At 37.5% G+C, this 13589-nt stretch overlaps 1 protein-coding gene across 1 annotated transcript in view; it reads right to left on the reverse strand.

The window, feature by feature from the left end:
• Positions 1–1056: 1056 nt before the first annotated feature.
• The window catches only part of LOC103176569 (TGF-beta receptor type-1), a 14878-nt gene continuing 2345 nt past the window's right edge, over positions 1057–13589 (reverse strand). Inside the window, exons 2-9 of the mRNA XM_042336144.1 lie at positions 9900–10145; positions 8779–9018; positions 7798–8028; positions 5765–5932; positions 4943–5099; positions 3848–3972; positions 2731–2861; positions 1057–1188 (exon numbers count right to left, since the gene is read on the reverse strand). Of these exons, the coding sequence (XP_042192078.1) occupies positions 1060–1188; positions 2731–2861; positions 3848–3972; positions 4943–5099; positions 5765–5932; positions 7798–8028; positions 8779–9018; positions 9900–10145 (1427 nt within the window). The 3' untranslated portion in view covers positions 1057–1059. The remainder of the gene's footprint in view (positions 1189–2730; positions 2862–3847; positions 3973–4942; positions 5100–5764; positions 5933–7797; positions 8029–8778; positions 9019–9899; positions 10146–13589) is intronic.

The following is a 13589-nucleotide window of genomic DNA, read 5'->3' on the forward strand; positions in this document are numbered from 1 at the left end:
CAGTTTTTTGTTACACTTTTTATAATGGGATATTTTTAAGTGATCAGTAAGCAATGGACCCAATTCTATGCAATTATAAGACAATGCACTGATTAATAATTCACTCTAAGTTCAGAAAAATATGTTGATAGTCATTCACTGCTACACCTGTCATTTCAATACAAATATATTTTATCTAAATATATTATTTCACAAAAAATAAATATTCATATGATGAGTTAAACTTGATATATAATTTATACATTAATGGAATCGCATTTTAAACACATAATGAAAAGCTCACTAATTGTCACATGACAAACCCGAATAACCCAGGTTTTTGCAAAGAAAACCACAAGAGAAAAAGTTACTTTAAAATACTGAAGGTTTGAAAAAGACAGCAGCATTCTCTCACAGAGAAATATCCCACTCAATGTTTCCACTTCCATATCGTTCCATGCTTCAATTATACAGTATCAAACAAATAAAGGATGCTAATCACACAAACAATATTATGGGTTTATACATACACTATAATAAATTAGGTGGTGTTCATTCAAACAGTACGCATCCATAATTTTGCACATTAAAACCGTCACACATCCCAGCAATAATTCTAATAAAAATAATTTAATAGTTTAAATAAAGTAACACTGAACTGTAGCATGTAACATAACGTGTCAACTTGCCATGTCATGGACAAAAACACAAGTAATGGCTGTAATACACCTAGAGTTTGGTCGAACCATTCCTCCAATTATTAGAGCTAACCCAAGGGTCACTTCACTTGTAAGAGTTACTCTCGACCACTGAATATTATGCCGGTTACATTAGAATAGTGTGTGATATCTTTGAAAATGTTCTACGATCAGATTAAACATTGACACACCTTTATAAATAAGAACCCTGCATAACAGCTGCCTCTCAACGGTAATAATTATGATAATTCTTTTTACATTTTGTAAGGATTTTACATGTTTGTAAAAAAAAAACTCATCAATTCAGAGGTTTGGGGCACTTGGAGATTGTCATGAGGTTATACAAAAATATCCATTGGTCCTTGCCTTGGGTCAAAAAGGTTCACAACTGAATTTTGACGTCTTCCATTCTTAATTGAGAAAGGGTTTTCTTGATCCGAAGTGCAGTGAGTCGAGCTGCTGCGTTAGCATACCAGCATTCCTGGATGATTTTACTCATTACCCGTAATGCCTTTAAAGACAAAACAAAACAAAAGTCCAACTTGGTTTCATATAATATACAGCCGGGGTTTACTGGTGCCACTAAATTGCATTGGGGATAATTTGAGCTATTTGGTTTCAATGGAAAATAATCTGTATGTTCTTTGCAAAAGCTAGCCTTGAAGGTAACCTGGTTTGGGTACTACAGAAACAAATCAGACTGGTATAAAAGGTCTAATAAAAATCTCCCAGTATTCTCTGCCACAAAGGAAGTGCATTCAGCTGATAATACAGTACTACCCAGCACATAATAATAATAATAATCTCAATTTAATTCGTCACATGGATTAAATTGAGAAATCGAGCTTTAAAAAGAACCTTGGAAGATCATATTCACCGAACATCACCCCATTTGACCTGAAAGCAGTTTCTCTAACACGTACATTAGGAATAGGAAACAAATGACCAGAGAATTCAGTGATTGAACAAATTTAACATATTGGTGATTGTGCGTTGAAGATATTTCAGCTATCTTTGTGATGAGGTTGTGGGTTTCAAACCCCAGGCCAGCACTTGTAAATCATATGGTCTAGGTCGACATTCCATTGCAGCGTTGGAGTGGGAGAAGGGAAAGAGCGATGAGATGTTAAACCGAGGTCCCATCTGCCTATTCACAAGTCAAAAAGAGAAGGGAGTATTTCCCATGATCCTGCACCCCCCCAAATAAAATTAGTCATTTACTGTTTGTGGGGCAATGCGGTGTGTAAGTTGGCTGTTGCATTCACCTACAAAATACAGTCACTCTTTACACTGAAGTACTTTGAGATGTCCTCCCACTGTGTGAGACCCTATTATTAACTGGTCTAAAATGTTATAATACAGTATCTAGGATTCTTAGTCAGCTAACTAGAAGAGCATGAAATGTAACCTTAATATAATGATTAATAACATAGAGGATGAAGCATTGCTCCAGTTTGAGTCATGTATAGACAATAATAGTAATCCTTGCATTTGATACAGCGCCTCATCACATCTTCGAGACGTCTCAAAGCGCTTCACAGAATATACTTGTAAAGTGAATTGACTGCATATTTTATGGGTGAAACATGGCAGCCAATTGCATGCAGCAGCGTCCCACAAACAGTCGTGGATTGAGTAATCCAAATTTATTTCTTTATTCATTTTAAGGAGGGATTATTACCTCCGGAAAGGGATCCGTCAATCGACTAACAACCGGGTTTCTACTTACTGCACGTAACGTTTGTTTGACATCAAGGTAAGGTTACCCAAGGCTCTTCTAAGCAGGTTACTGGTATTACAGACAGTGTGTTTAAAACTAGTGTTTTAGGCAAGGGATCAGAAAGGCTGTGTGTGAACTTTATACAAGGCCACAGCATCCGAACTGTGAACAAGAAGAGACAGACATTTTGCACGATTGCAAATGTTTGTAGATCATTCAAACTATGCTTTAGAATATGTTGCAGAATAGGACTTAACTAAAAACTGTAGCAGCGTACATCATTAAACTACTTAAGTTACAAACATTTAACTGATAAAATAGAGTATGTCTTACCTCATAGCTTTCCCATTGATTTTGAACCCTTGGTCTAAGGTTTTGATCACAGACTACTTTTCTCATGTCATCTATGGAGGGGTCAGGAGGAACCAGATCATAATAAGGCAACTGGTACTCATCGTGGATTTCTAGGTCAAATGCAAGCATATTCATTACTAATAATGCCATTGCCACAAAATACTGCTTTCTTATAAACACTTCATGTTCACATCATATTAATTTTATCAAACACAGAAATTCTAATATAGCTATTCTGAGGAATCGGCTGCCGGGTTTCGCCCACAAGATACACAATCAATCCACTTCATGAAGCGCTTTGAGACATCTCAACGACGTGGTAAGGCACTATATCAAATGCAAGGATTATTATTATTATTATTATTTTAACAAGCCCATTTTCCAACCCCCTAGAACCAGATATCGATAATAAATAACATGCCATTTACAGATTCTTACAAATAAATGTAATGTACATAGTATCCATCAATATCCAGTAAGTTTTAAGTAAGTTTTACTGGCATTGTTGCCACTATCAGGCTCTACAAGATGAATGAAGCTTCATCAGACCTGGCTTGCTTCCTATAGCAACCTTCCTCCTCACAGACATCATTCTGAGCAGAAATCATAGTACACTGATAGGCCAGATAAAATGTAATTTTAATCTTACGTTAAAACCACTGCCACATCCTATTTCCTGTTCTACTGCTGCAATGATCAAGAACACTGAAAACACAACAATAAAATTATATTTTAATAATGCCTTTCATGTCAGGAGGATGTCCCAAGGCGCTGGGCAATCAGTACAAAAAAATGATACTTTCACATGATTGCCAATGATAGATTTGTCCAGTTGCAAACATATGAAGTTTGTCATAAACTTCAGGCCTACAAACTGGAAGATTTACAGACCAAAGGATTAACAAAATAGCAAGTTCACAATTATGTTTCAAAAGATGATATGAAATGGCTCGAGATTTATAGTTCACATTTTACAGATATAACGTTTACACAGTCAAGGACCTGACATAAGCCCATGCACAACAACTCTGATATGGGTATATAGTTCACATTGGAATGAACATTTCTATGAATGAAGTATCTCTCTGTCTTTTACCTCCAATGGAACATCTGCGTGCTATCTCCCAGAGTACCAAGCCTAAGGCGTAGACATCCACACGTTTGCACGAGTCAAAATTCTTCATTTCCATAGCGTCGTCAAGAATCTCTGGTGCCATGTACCTGAAATACAACAATATGTGAACTTTATGTAAGTTAAGAGGCTATTTTCTCCAAGTAAACATATTGAAAACAGCAATGCACTTCGATGGAGCTACTCAAAATGTAGCAGCAGCAACAACAACAACAACTTGCACTTATATAGCATGCTCCACGCAGGGTGTAATTGCCTCGGGAGCAGCAGGTGGAATGCCTTCACCTTCCACTATGGAAGTAAGGAAGCATTTTTTTGGAGAAAGCTAGCAAATGCCACAAGCAGTAAAGAGCTCCCCAAAACACTTTGTGCATACTCAGAAAGACTCAGCCCTCAATTCATCCCCCAATAACATCGCTTCTCATATCCGTTCAGATACGATTCCATGGGTCACTGCTTCGCTTGATCACAAAACAAATTTCCATTTCTTCATGTTACTTGAAACCTGGATTGAATTTACAACTTCTCTTTCCAATGCTAACCCACTTTATAATAAAAATGCAACTAATGTTATTATTATTATAATAGTTGTTTCTAGTTTGGCAAGGAATTCCAAAATAATACAGAAAGAATAGCAAATTAAAGGCATACAAAACCACCACTCATGCATACGATTATATAATAATAATCCTTGCATTTGATATAGCGCCTTATCACGTCTTTTAGACCTCTCAAAGAGCTTCACAGAATATACTGTAAAGTGAATTGACTGTATATTTGTGGGCGAAATACAGCAGCCAATTTCGCACAGCAGCGTCCCACAAACAGTCGTGGATTGAAGTGACCAATTTATTCGTTTTTTTTTCTTGAAGGATTATTATCAGGCGTGTGGAGTAAGGAAACTTGCCCAAGATTACGCCATGCCGGGAATCGAACCCAGGTCTCTCGCCTGTGAGGCGAGTTCTCTAACCACTGAGCTACAGGACTCCACATATATAGTTTTTTACAGGACTCCACATATAAATATATACTATATATTTGATATGATTTTCACAATACCTCTTAGTTCCTACTCTGTGATTATTTGCAATGTCAATGGAGTCAGTGACTGAATCATGCCGAATTGCCAAGCCTAAATCAGCAATAGCACACGTTCCATTCTTTTTCACTAGAATATTTTTCGACTTGAGATCCCGGTGAGCAATAGCAGGTTTACCTGTTAGAAGAAATAACTTATTAAAAGGTCGTATCCCCATCACAGGCGCGTACATTGTATTGAATCTCAGAAATTGTTTGACAATTTTAAAAGTCAATACTCTTATCAGTGTTAAATCTATTTTTTTTGTAATTATCATAGACGTAGGATTGTCGGTGCTGGCTAGTTGAGTGTCAGCAACAAGCACTTTCAATAATAATACAGGTAACAACAACTTGCATTTGCATAGCGCCCTTCACGTGGGTTAGCGTCTCAGAGCACTTAACATCAACGGAGGGGCGAGGGAGGAGGTGACCGTAAGCACGGTCGAAGAGGAAGATTGTCAGTCGTGATCTAAAAGAGAGGATGTAGGGGGACAGGCGGTAATACTATTCCCAATACAGGTAATAGTCCATCCTTTTACAACCAGAGGCTTTAAATAACACCTAGCCGCAGAATATTTTTGTCTTAAAATTTAAGGTGGTGCAAAAATTGTGGAAAAATTTCCAAACTCAGGTCTTAATTTGGAAGTTGTTTTTCCCACTTGACGTTAACGTAAGGGAACGATGAGCAAATGAAGAATGATTTGTAGAATTTAATTATCTCACAGCGGGGTCCAATTCTCCGCAACACAGATTCGATCCTGATTTAAATAATGAACATGACATGAAGAGTGAATGTTTTACCTTGTGTACCAACTATTTCCATGTGGAGATGTGCTAGTCCACTAGCTGCAGAGAGGGCGAGCTTTATCATGCCACTTTCTGTCACTGTGTATTTATTTAAGTACTCAAACAATGAACCATGTTCATGGTAATCTGACACCAGCCAAAGCTCAGTCCACGTCCCATTATCTGACAGAAAAAAAGTAGAAAAAATTATATTATGTTAAACACAGATAATCTCCGATAACACAATTTAATATCATGTGTCTTACATGGCACACATAGTAAGAATATACATTTATTTGCTAAAAGATCACTGGAAGTTAAATCATAAGGTAAACCTATAAGTCCTTAATTTTTATTAACGTGTTGTCTTCCATTTTTTGAGTTACGTGAGCTAATTTCTTTAAAGAATTGGTGAAATATCCAAATCTCAGATTCCCAAACAGTGGAGGTTACAGTATTCCAATTTCACAATCTAGCAATGCCGACTTGGATTTTTTCTTTTTGCTAATGAACATTTCATCATTATTATTATTATTATGGTGACCTATTCAAAAAATAAAGCACAAAAGCAAGATTAGGTTTACACTCTGAGTTTTATGAAAAATTTGACTTTAATGTACCAACTCAGTTTCATTTCTCAAAGCTTTACATAGTGGTTTTTCAATATTTCACATACGATTTTGAGTTCCATATAACTCCACTTGAAAAGCATTTATTTAACCATTCATTCATTTAACACAATCATTCAGATTTCCAAAATAATTTGGATGACAAGTATTCAGAAGGCTTGTTATTAGCTATAATATTCTTTAACAGAAGAAAATCATAATCCAAATTAAGCAAATTTTATCCCAAAATACAATTGACTACAATACCTTAGACATTTTTGCTTTGCTTTCTTTTACCAAACAGATTATTGAAGAACATGGATATCAGAAATATTTCAATTTAATTCCGTTTCCTCACGTCCAATCAGTAATCCGAATTCAACTCGACAAAGCTTTGGCAAAAGCGTGTTGTCAATTCCCAAATGACTTGTAATAAATTGCATGTTGCCATGGGGTGGGGGGGAGAGAATAAAATTGGCTGCCGCTTTTCACCCACAAAATACACAGTCAATCCACTTTATAGTAAGTTTTATGAAGGGCTTTGAGACGTCTCAACAACATGCTGAGCTCTATATCAAATGTAAGGATTGCTATTTTTGTTGTTATTATTATTAGTATCTCTTAAATGTGTCTTCCAGTTGGGCCAAACCACAGAAGTATAGATGTGGTCTACAAATTGAATAACTTAAAAGAGAAAATTATTGAAATAGAAAAGTGGTCATTTACAGTACTTACCATGACTTCAGCCTTTCTGCACAGGTTTCAACAACCTATTATTTGGCATTGCCATGGAGAGAAACTAGCAAATAATTGCCCCATCTGAATGTTACCATTCAGGTTTGATTCCAGTTTCCTTTTTGATCAGTCGGGTGTCTGACACAAACCCATCACCATACTCAAAGAGCATCCAAACCAAACAGGTTCCTCAGAAGCTCAGATCCATAAAGGAGATTGTTTGCACACAGGTCTTATATACCACTAACTTGACCCGCAATGGGACTTTGCTGTCCTTGAACATAAACAGGCCTACAACAATTCACCCCCAAAAGAGTCAGCACACTTGAAAGCACTTGCTTGTGAAGCACTAGAGAGGTGTGACATCTCTATGAAAATAAAGGTACTGTAACAGGCATGCTTTTTCCCCTCCTTTGATATTTCACACATTTTATATAAGATTTGCAGGGGTATGGGGAAAGAGCGGGAGTGTGAGACTAATTGAGTAGCCCTTCCAAAGAGCCCTTCATAGAATAGTGCAGCACAAAAGGAGACCATTGGCATGATGGACCGAATGGCCTCCTTCGGTGTTGTAATATTCTATGAAATAAAATTCTATGTATGACAATTTCATGAACAGATCCCAGTATATTTTCTATATATTCAAGTAATTACACTTTCCTTTCGAAAAATGTCTCGGGTTAAAACATGAGGAACTGTCATTACCTTTGTTGTCAGCCGCGATAAATCCCAGGATATTTTCATGTCGTAACATCACAGTTTGATAGATTTCGGCTTCTCTGAACCAGGATTGTTCTTCACTCGAGGAGAAGATTTTAACCGCTACCTCTTCCCCGTGCCATTTTCCGTGCCAGACCTCGCCAAACCGTCCCTTCCCCACAATCTCTTGGAGAACAATTGTCCTGGCGATTGTCCTCTGGACAAGGAGTGGCAAACCTGGCAATAATAATAACAATAATATTTGCATTTGATATAGCGCTTTATCACATCTTTGCGACGTCTCAAAGCTCTTCACAAAATACACTGAAATGGATCGACTAGGTATTTTGTGTGAAAAACACGGCAGCCAATTGCACAAAGCAGTGTCCTACAAACAGTCATGGATTTTTTTAAGGAATTATTATCCCCGGAAAATCGACAAAACAACCGTGTTCCTACTTACTGCTGGTAAACCGAGGAGTGTGGAGTAAGGAAACTTGCCCAATGTTTCGCTCTGCCCGGGAGTCAAACCCAGGTCCTCTCACTTGCGAGGTGAGTGCTCTAACCACTAAGCTGTAGGCAAGGAAGTATTTTTAATCATTATTTCTGTAAAGAATATCAGCAGTACTATGGATCATTTTTGGCACTCGTAGAGAGTATACAGAAATACTGTAGTTGATTCTTGCCAATAGTCATTAGGAACCCCTTGAAAGAGTGGTGGAAGCTTTGTGGAGATTCTTCAATCAGGAATTGAATTTGGAACCATTTGAATTGAAAATGATCAGGCAGAATGATTAAATCATGCCAGTACAGGGAATGCTCACAATTAAGTATACTTTTGTTCAGCTGATTAGATGATAATTTTCAGAATAGCTTTGCAATTGAGACATTAATGTTGTGAAAAGCTTCAACACAAATATGATGGTGGGGAAAAGAAGGAGAGAGGGACAGACAGACAGACAGACGCACACACAACACTAGACTTACCAGAGCCAGAGCCTGTGGTCATATCAGTGATGAGATGCTTCAGTGTTTTTCTCTCTGTAATATCGCTACAAACAGGTTCCTCAACATTACCTCTTTGCCTTTTTGCTTTGCCATAGGCACACGGTCGTCCATAAAATGCATAGACAGTCACTAACATAGCCAGACACAGGAGACACATTGGCACAGTTATCGCAGCTGCCAATTCTATGTTTCCCCAACCTGATCCACCAAGATGGTTTTCTATTGAAAAACAGGGTCAGTAGTTTAAAGGATGGTAGCAGGGTGTTGGGGAAACAATTCTGGAAGTAGCTATTACTGGAGAACAAACAAATCAATTTTTATTGGAACCAAATCACTTAACAACTGTATGAAATGCTGAAAAGAGAACCATGAAATGCTTTGGGAACATCTTCCTGATGTGAATGGCGACATACCAAATACAAGGATTATTATTAATAGTGATTGCTTTACAAATGTAATTTTGTTTTATTGTTGTTGTAGAGATAGCTTCAAAGTGTTTTTCAGTGATGGATCAGCCAGACCGATAACACTGCCAGGTTAGTAGATAGTATTTCAGCTTCCCAAAATAACTACGTTTTTAGGTGTAAAACGTGGATATTTTGTGCACCAAGTATCTTGTCAGGCCATTTCTGAATTGTCTTATTAAAGGTCCCAGTTGCACCAGTAATTCAAGGAATTATGATCATCTTGTACTGCCACATGCGTCTGTATTCAATTTGTAGGTCAACACACTTCCTGATCTTCACTAGTTATTTCGATACCTTATTTTGTACCTCGTCACTTGGAACGACTACATCAATCTATTTTTTTTAATGATGGTATCTGGTTTATTATACATTACTGCTCTATCCATATGCACTTGTGAGTCCCAGTTTATTGTGACATTACCTTTAGATGTCAGTTTAGCTGGTTCATGCTCATAACAGTTGGTCTTTACATCAATATCAAAGCGTTTACAAATTATTATTATTATTAAGCACACTTTCTAGCCTAGGTCACTATGGTAATAATAATAATCCTTGCATTTGATTTAGCGCCTTATCACATCTTCAAGACATCTCAAAGCACTTTGCAGAATCCAGTCTGACTGTAGTCCTTACCTTTGGGAATGGGCAACGTGATGTCAATGTTATTGCAATAGTCAGTGTTACAGCAGAATGTTTTCGACACGTTTTTGGAATTAGCACAGGAGAAAGGTTTCCCTGGAGGCATCATATCTCGCTGGAACACACAGGTCTTCCACTGCTCTACTATTCCACCAAAAAGGGTGGCAGAAGCCAGGCAAATGCCGTCCGTCTCACATGTGTAGTTGGTGCTCACACAGCTTATACAGAAACACTTCAGGCCTAAAGGAACGGAAAGTAACAACAGACTGAGTTAGAATGTTAAATTCTACGCAGATTTCTCAGTATACCTCAAAAGTGGGACAATTCAAAGCTGAGTATATAGGAATTCAAAGCTGAGTATATAAGAATCTGATCCACCACCATTGTTAATCAAGATAGTCTTCATAGGTTTTCCAGTTCTCTTCTCTAAAAGAGGGTTTTTAATGATCCTAGGAAAGACATGCAATGACAAGACATTGTACTGTCAAACTTCATGGTCACCTGAACGGATAAGAGAGAAGAACAAGCAAAGGATGTAGAAAACATTTTCATACCAAAGGCACCAATATTGTGTCAATGGACAAAGAATGTATATTCATTTTCCATGAAATTCTGACCTGGCCCCCACCCCACTTTCCTCCTCGCTTGATGTCCAACCCAGCCACTACAAAGCGCTTTGAGGCATTCCACTGTGTGAGGGGAGCTATATAAATGGCAGTTGTTGTTGAGCAAAGGGCTTGAATCAGGAACATTACCGCAGCGTGTTCTAAAGGATCGAGGGATTAAGGGATAAGGGTATAGGGTAGGTAAATAGAATTAGGTTGGAAGATCAGCCATGATCTTATTAAATGGCGGGGCAGTTTCGAGGGGCCTATGTCATATGGTCTTATAGCCTTGCAGGGCTATAAACACGGCTTTGAATTTCGTAACAATAATGAAATTATTGAAAAGCTCTCGAGATTCAACCACTTCCCTTTAGACTCCTTAATATTGTCGCTGACATTATTTTGGTTGTAATAATGAGGAAAATAAACTTCTAGATGTTTTGCGCACGAACAATGTCTCAAACATCACCAAATCCACTTACATAATAATTTCATACTGTCACTTTATGGACACTGCTGTGCGCCACTGGCTGTGGCGTCTCGCCAACAAAATACAGCCAATTCATTCAGTTCACAGTATATTCTGTGAAGTGCTTTGAAACATCTCGAAGACGTGATAAGGCGCTATGTCAAATGCAAGGATTATTACATTAATATGAATCAAACTACCTAAACTATTATCAGTGTACAAAAATATCATGGTGTATTTCTGCAAGCCATCATCTGCCAGATCAGGTTATTCACAATTTAGTCGAGGGCAGGATAATGGGTAGAAACAACATGATCTTGTAATGTGAAGACAGTAAAATTGATATTCTGCAGGGTCAGATCAATAGTTTTAGTCATGTAAACCTCTCTTAGAAACTTGTGAGCTCAATTTACTGCCTTTATATTGCAGAAGGCTGCACACTGTGAGAGATTCATAAATTCTTGATGATATCTGTCCTATCCTGGAAGAAGCAACATGTTGTTGGATTTTATATCTAGTACAGTTTGTTTCAAAAAAGTATTTATAAAATATTAATTGGAGTGAGTATAAAATATAAAACGCAAGTGTAAAGTAAAAACAGGATAGATGTTGATTTAAAAATCCTTTTCTTGTGATTATATTGTTCACACAGTGAGTTTGAATAAAGCTGATGATACAGACCAGAAATTTTACACCAGAGACATTTGTTCCTGAATTTGGCAAATGATAACTCAACACTGCCTTTACTTCTCTAACAGAAGCACATAAATGCTTTTGCATATCTCCCTCGGAACAAAGTGCACACCTTACACCAATGCACCACATTGATTTATTTATGATTTATTTTGCACACAAATATACAGTCAATTCACTTTACCGTATATTCTGTGAAAAACGCTATATCAAACTCTAGGATTATATATATATCTGTAATTATGACACTTTCAGACAATCTATATTGTGAGAAATAGAAAACAGTATCAGTTTCATGCGACCACACATACAGAGGATCGAAATGACATTTAGACTTTTACAAATGTATTATACCACCTAATCCCACTTGATGAAGTTTCAGCTGAACCCAACAACAACAACTTGCACTTATATAGCACCCTCCACGCAATTTAGCGTCTCAAGAGCGCATGAACCCTTTCTATGAAAACATAGAAGCCTTTCTATGCATTCATTTCAGTACGTCATCCAACAAATTTACTATCGTTAGATCACGGATTTGTGCAATCTCATGCTCAGCTGTTAAAATCAATTTTATATGTACTTAAATAGAATTTGGGAAAGCAGTTGTTTGTTAATGGGTTTGGAGCCAGTCACGTTACACATATTCAAATTCTCCTACAATTCTTAATAATAAATAACAACAATAATAATCTTTGCATCTGATGTAGAGTCTTTCATGTCAGGAGGTCAACTCAAAGCGTTCCAGCGCCTTGGGACGTCCTCCCGACGTGAAAGGCGCTCAATAAATGGAATCTTGTTGTTGTTGTTGTTTCACAGGATTTATGTAACTTGCAGTGACTGTGTGTTTTGTAGGTGAATGCGGCAGCCAATTTGTGCTCAGCAATGTCTCACAGCCGTGACATGAACCGTCAATTTTATTTTGGGGGCACCAGCTAACCCGCTGGTGAAGATATTTTTGAGTAAAAATATCGAGTTCAATCTGACTGAATTTAGCTTTTTTTTTCAGATTTATAGATATACAGAAGAAAATTGCACACACCTTCTAATACGTTAATCATAAAAATAATAATAATCTTTGTGTTTGATATAGTTCCTTATTACACCATTGAGACGTCTCAAAGCGCTTCACAGAATATCCTGTAAAGTGAATTGAATGTATATGTTGCAGCCAATTGCACGCAGCAGTATCCCACAAACAGTTGTGGATTGAGTGACCAAATTATTATTTTATTACGATTATCATTATATTAGTATTATTATTATTAATGCCGCCCTCCACAAAAAAAAATGATGTAATAAACTGTTTGTTCAACAGGTATTTATCTGCTCTGGGCCCAATTATATATATTTTTAAAAATATCTGCGACGTCCACCGATTAATCGCACACTTAAATGTAATGTGAGGATTACAAGTTTCTCATCAAGGGGAATGCAACAAATCCAATTGGTGTCTGTGAGAGAGTAGTGGGATCCAGAACCCAAGGAAACAGTCTGATGAAAAGGTTACACAAAGTAGACCAGACAGCAAAAAAAAATAATCCTTTAAACTGTGAATCACCAGCAATGTGAATTCACCTTCATGAAATGGTCCTGGAGGAATTCTCTCAACCCGATCCCTTGGGAAAACTGGCAAAATTCCTATTTCCCAAGAAAACCCATCTCAGGCTCTCTCTCTCTTCACCTTTAGCTCTGAAAACACTTCCCTTTCAGTTGATAAATGCAACTTAGCAGAGGACAGACAGAGAGGGGTGGGAGGGGGGGGGAGGGGAGGGGGGGAGAGAATCCAACACAATAAACCCAATACAGCCCAACACAACACAACACAACCCAACACAACCCAACACAACACAGCCCAACACAACACAGCCCAACACAACCCAACACAGCCCAACACAACCCAACACAACCCAACAC

This window comes from Callorhinchus milii, unplaced genomic scaffold (assembly GCF_018977255.1).
Source record: "Callorhinchus milii isolate IMCB2004 unplaced genomic scaffold, IMCB_Cmil_1.0 Scaffold6, whole genome shotgun sequence".
NCBI classification, from domain to species: domain Eukaryota; kingdom Metazoa; phylum Chordata; class Chondrichthyes; order Chimaeriformes; family Callorhinchidae; genus Callorhinchus; species Callorhinchus milii.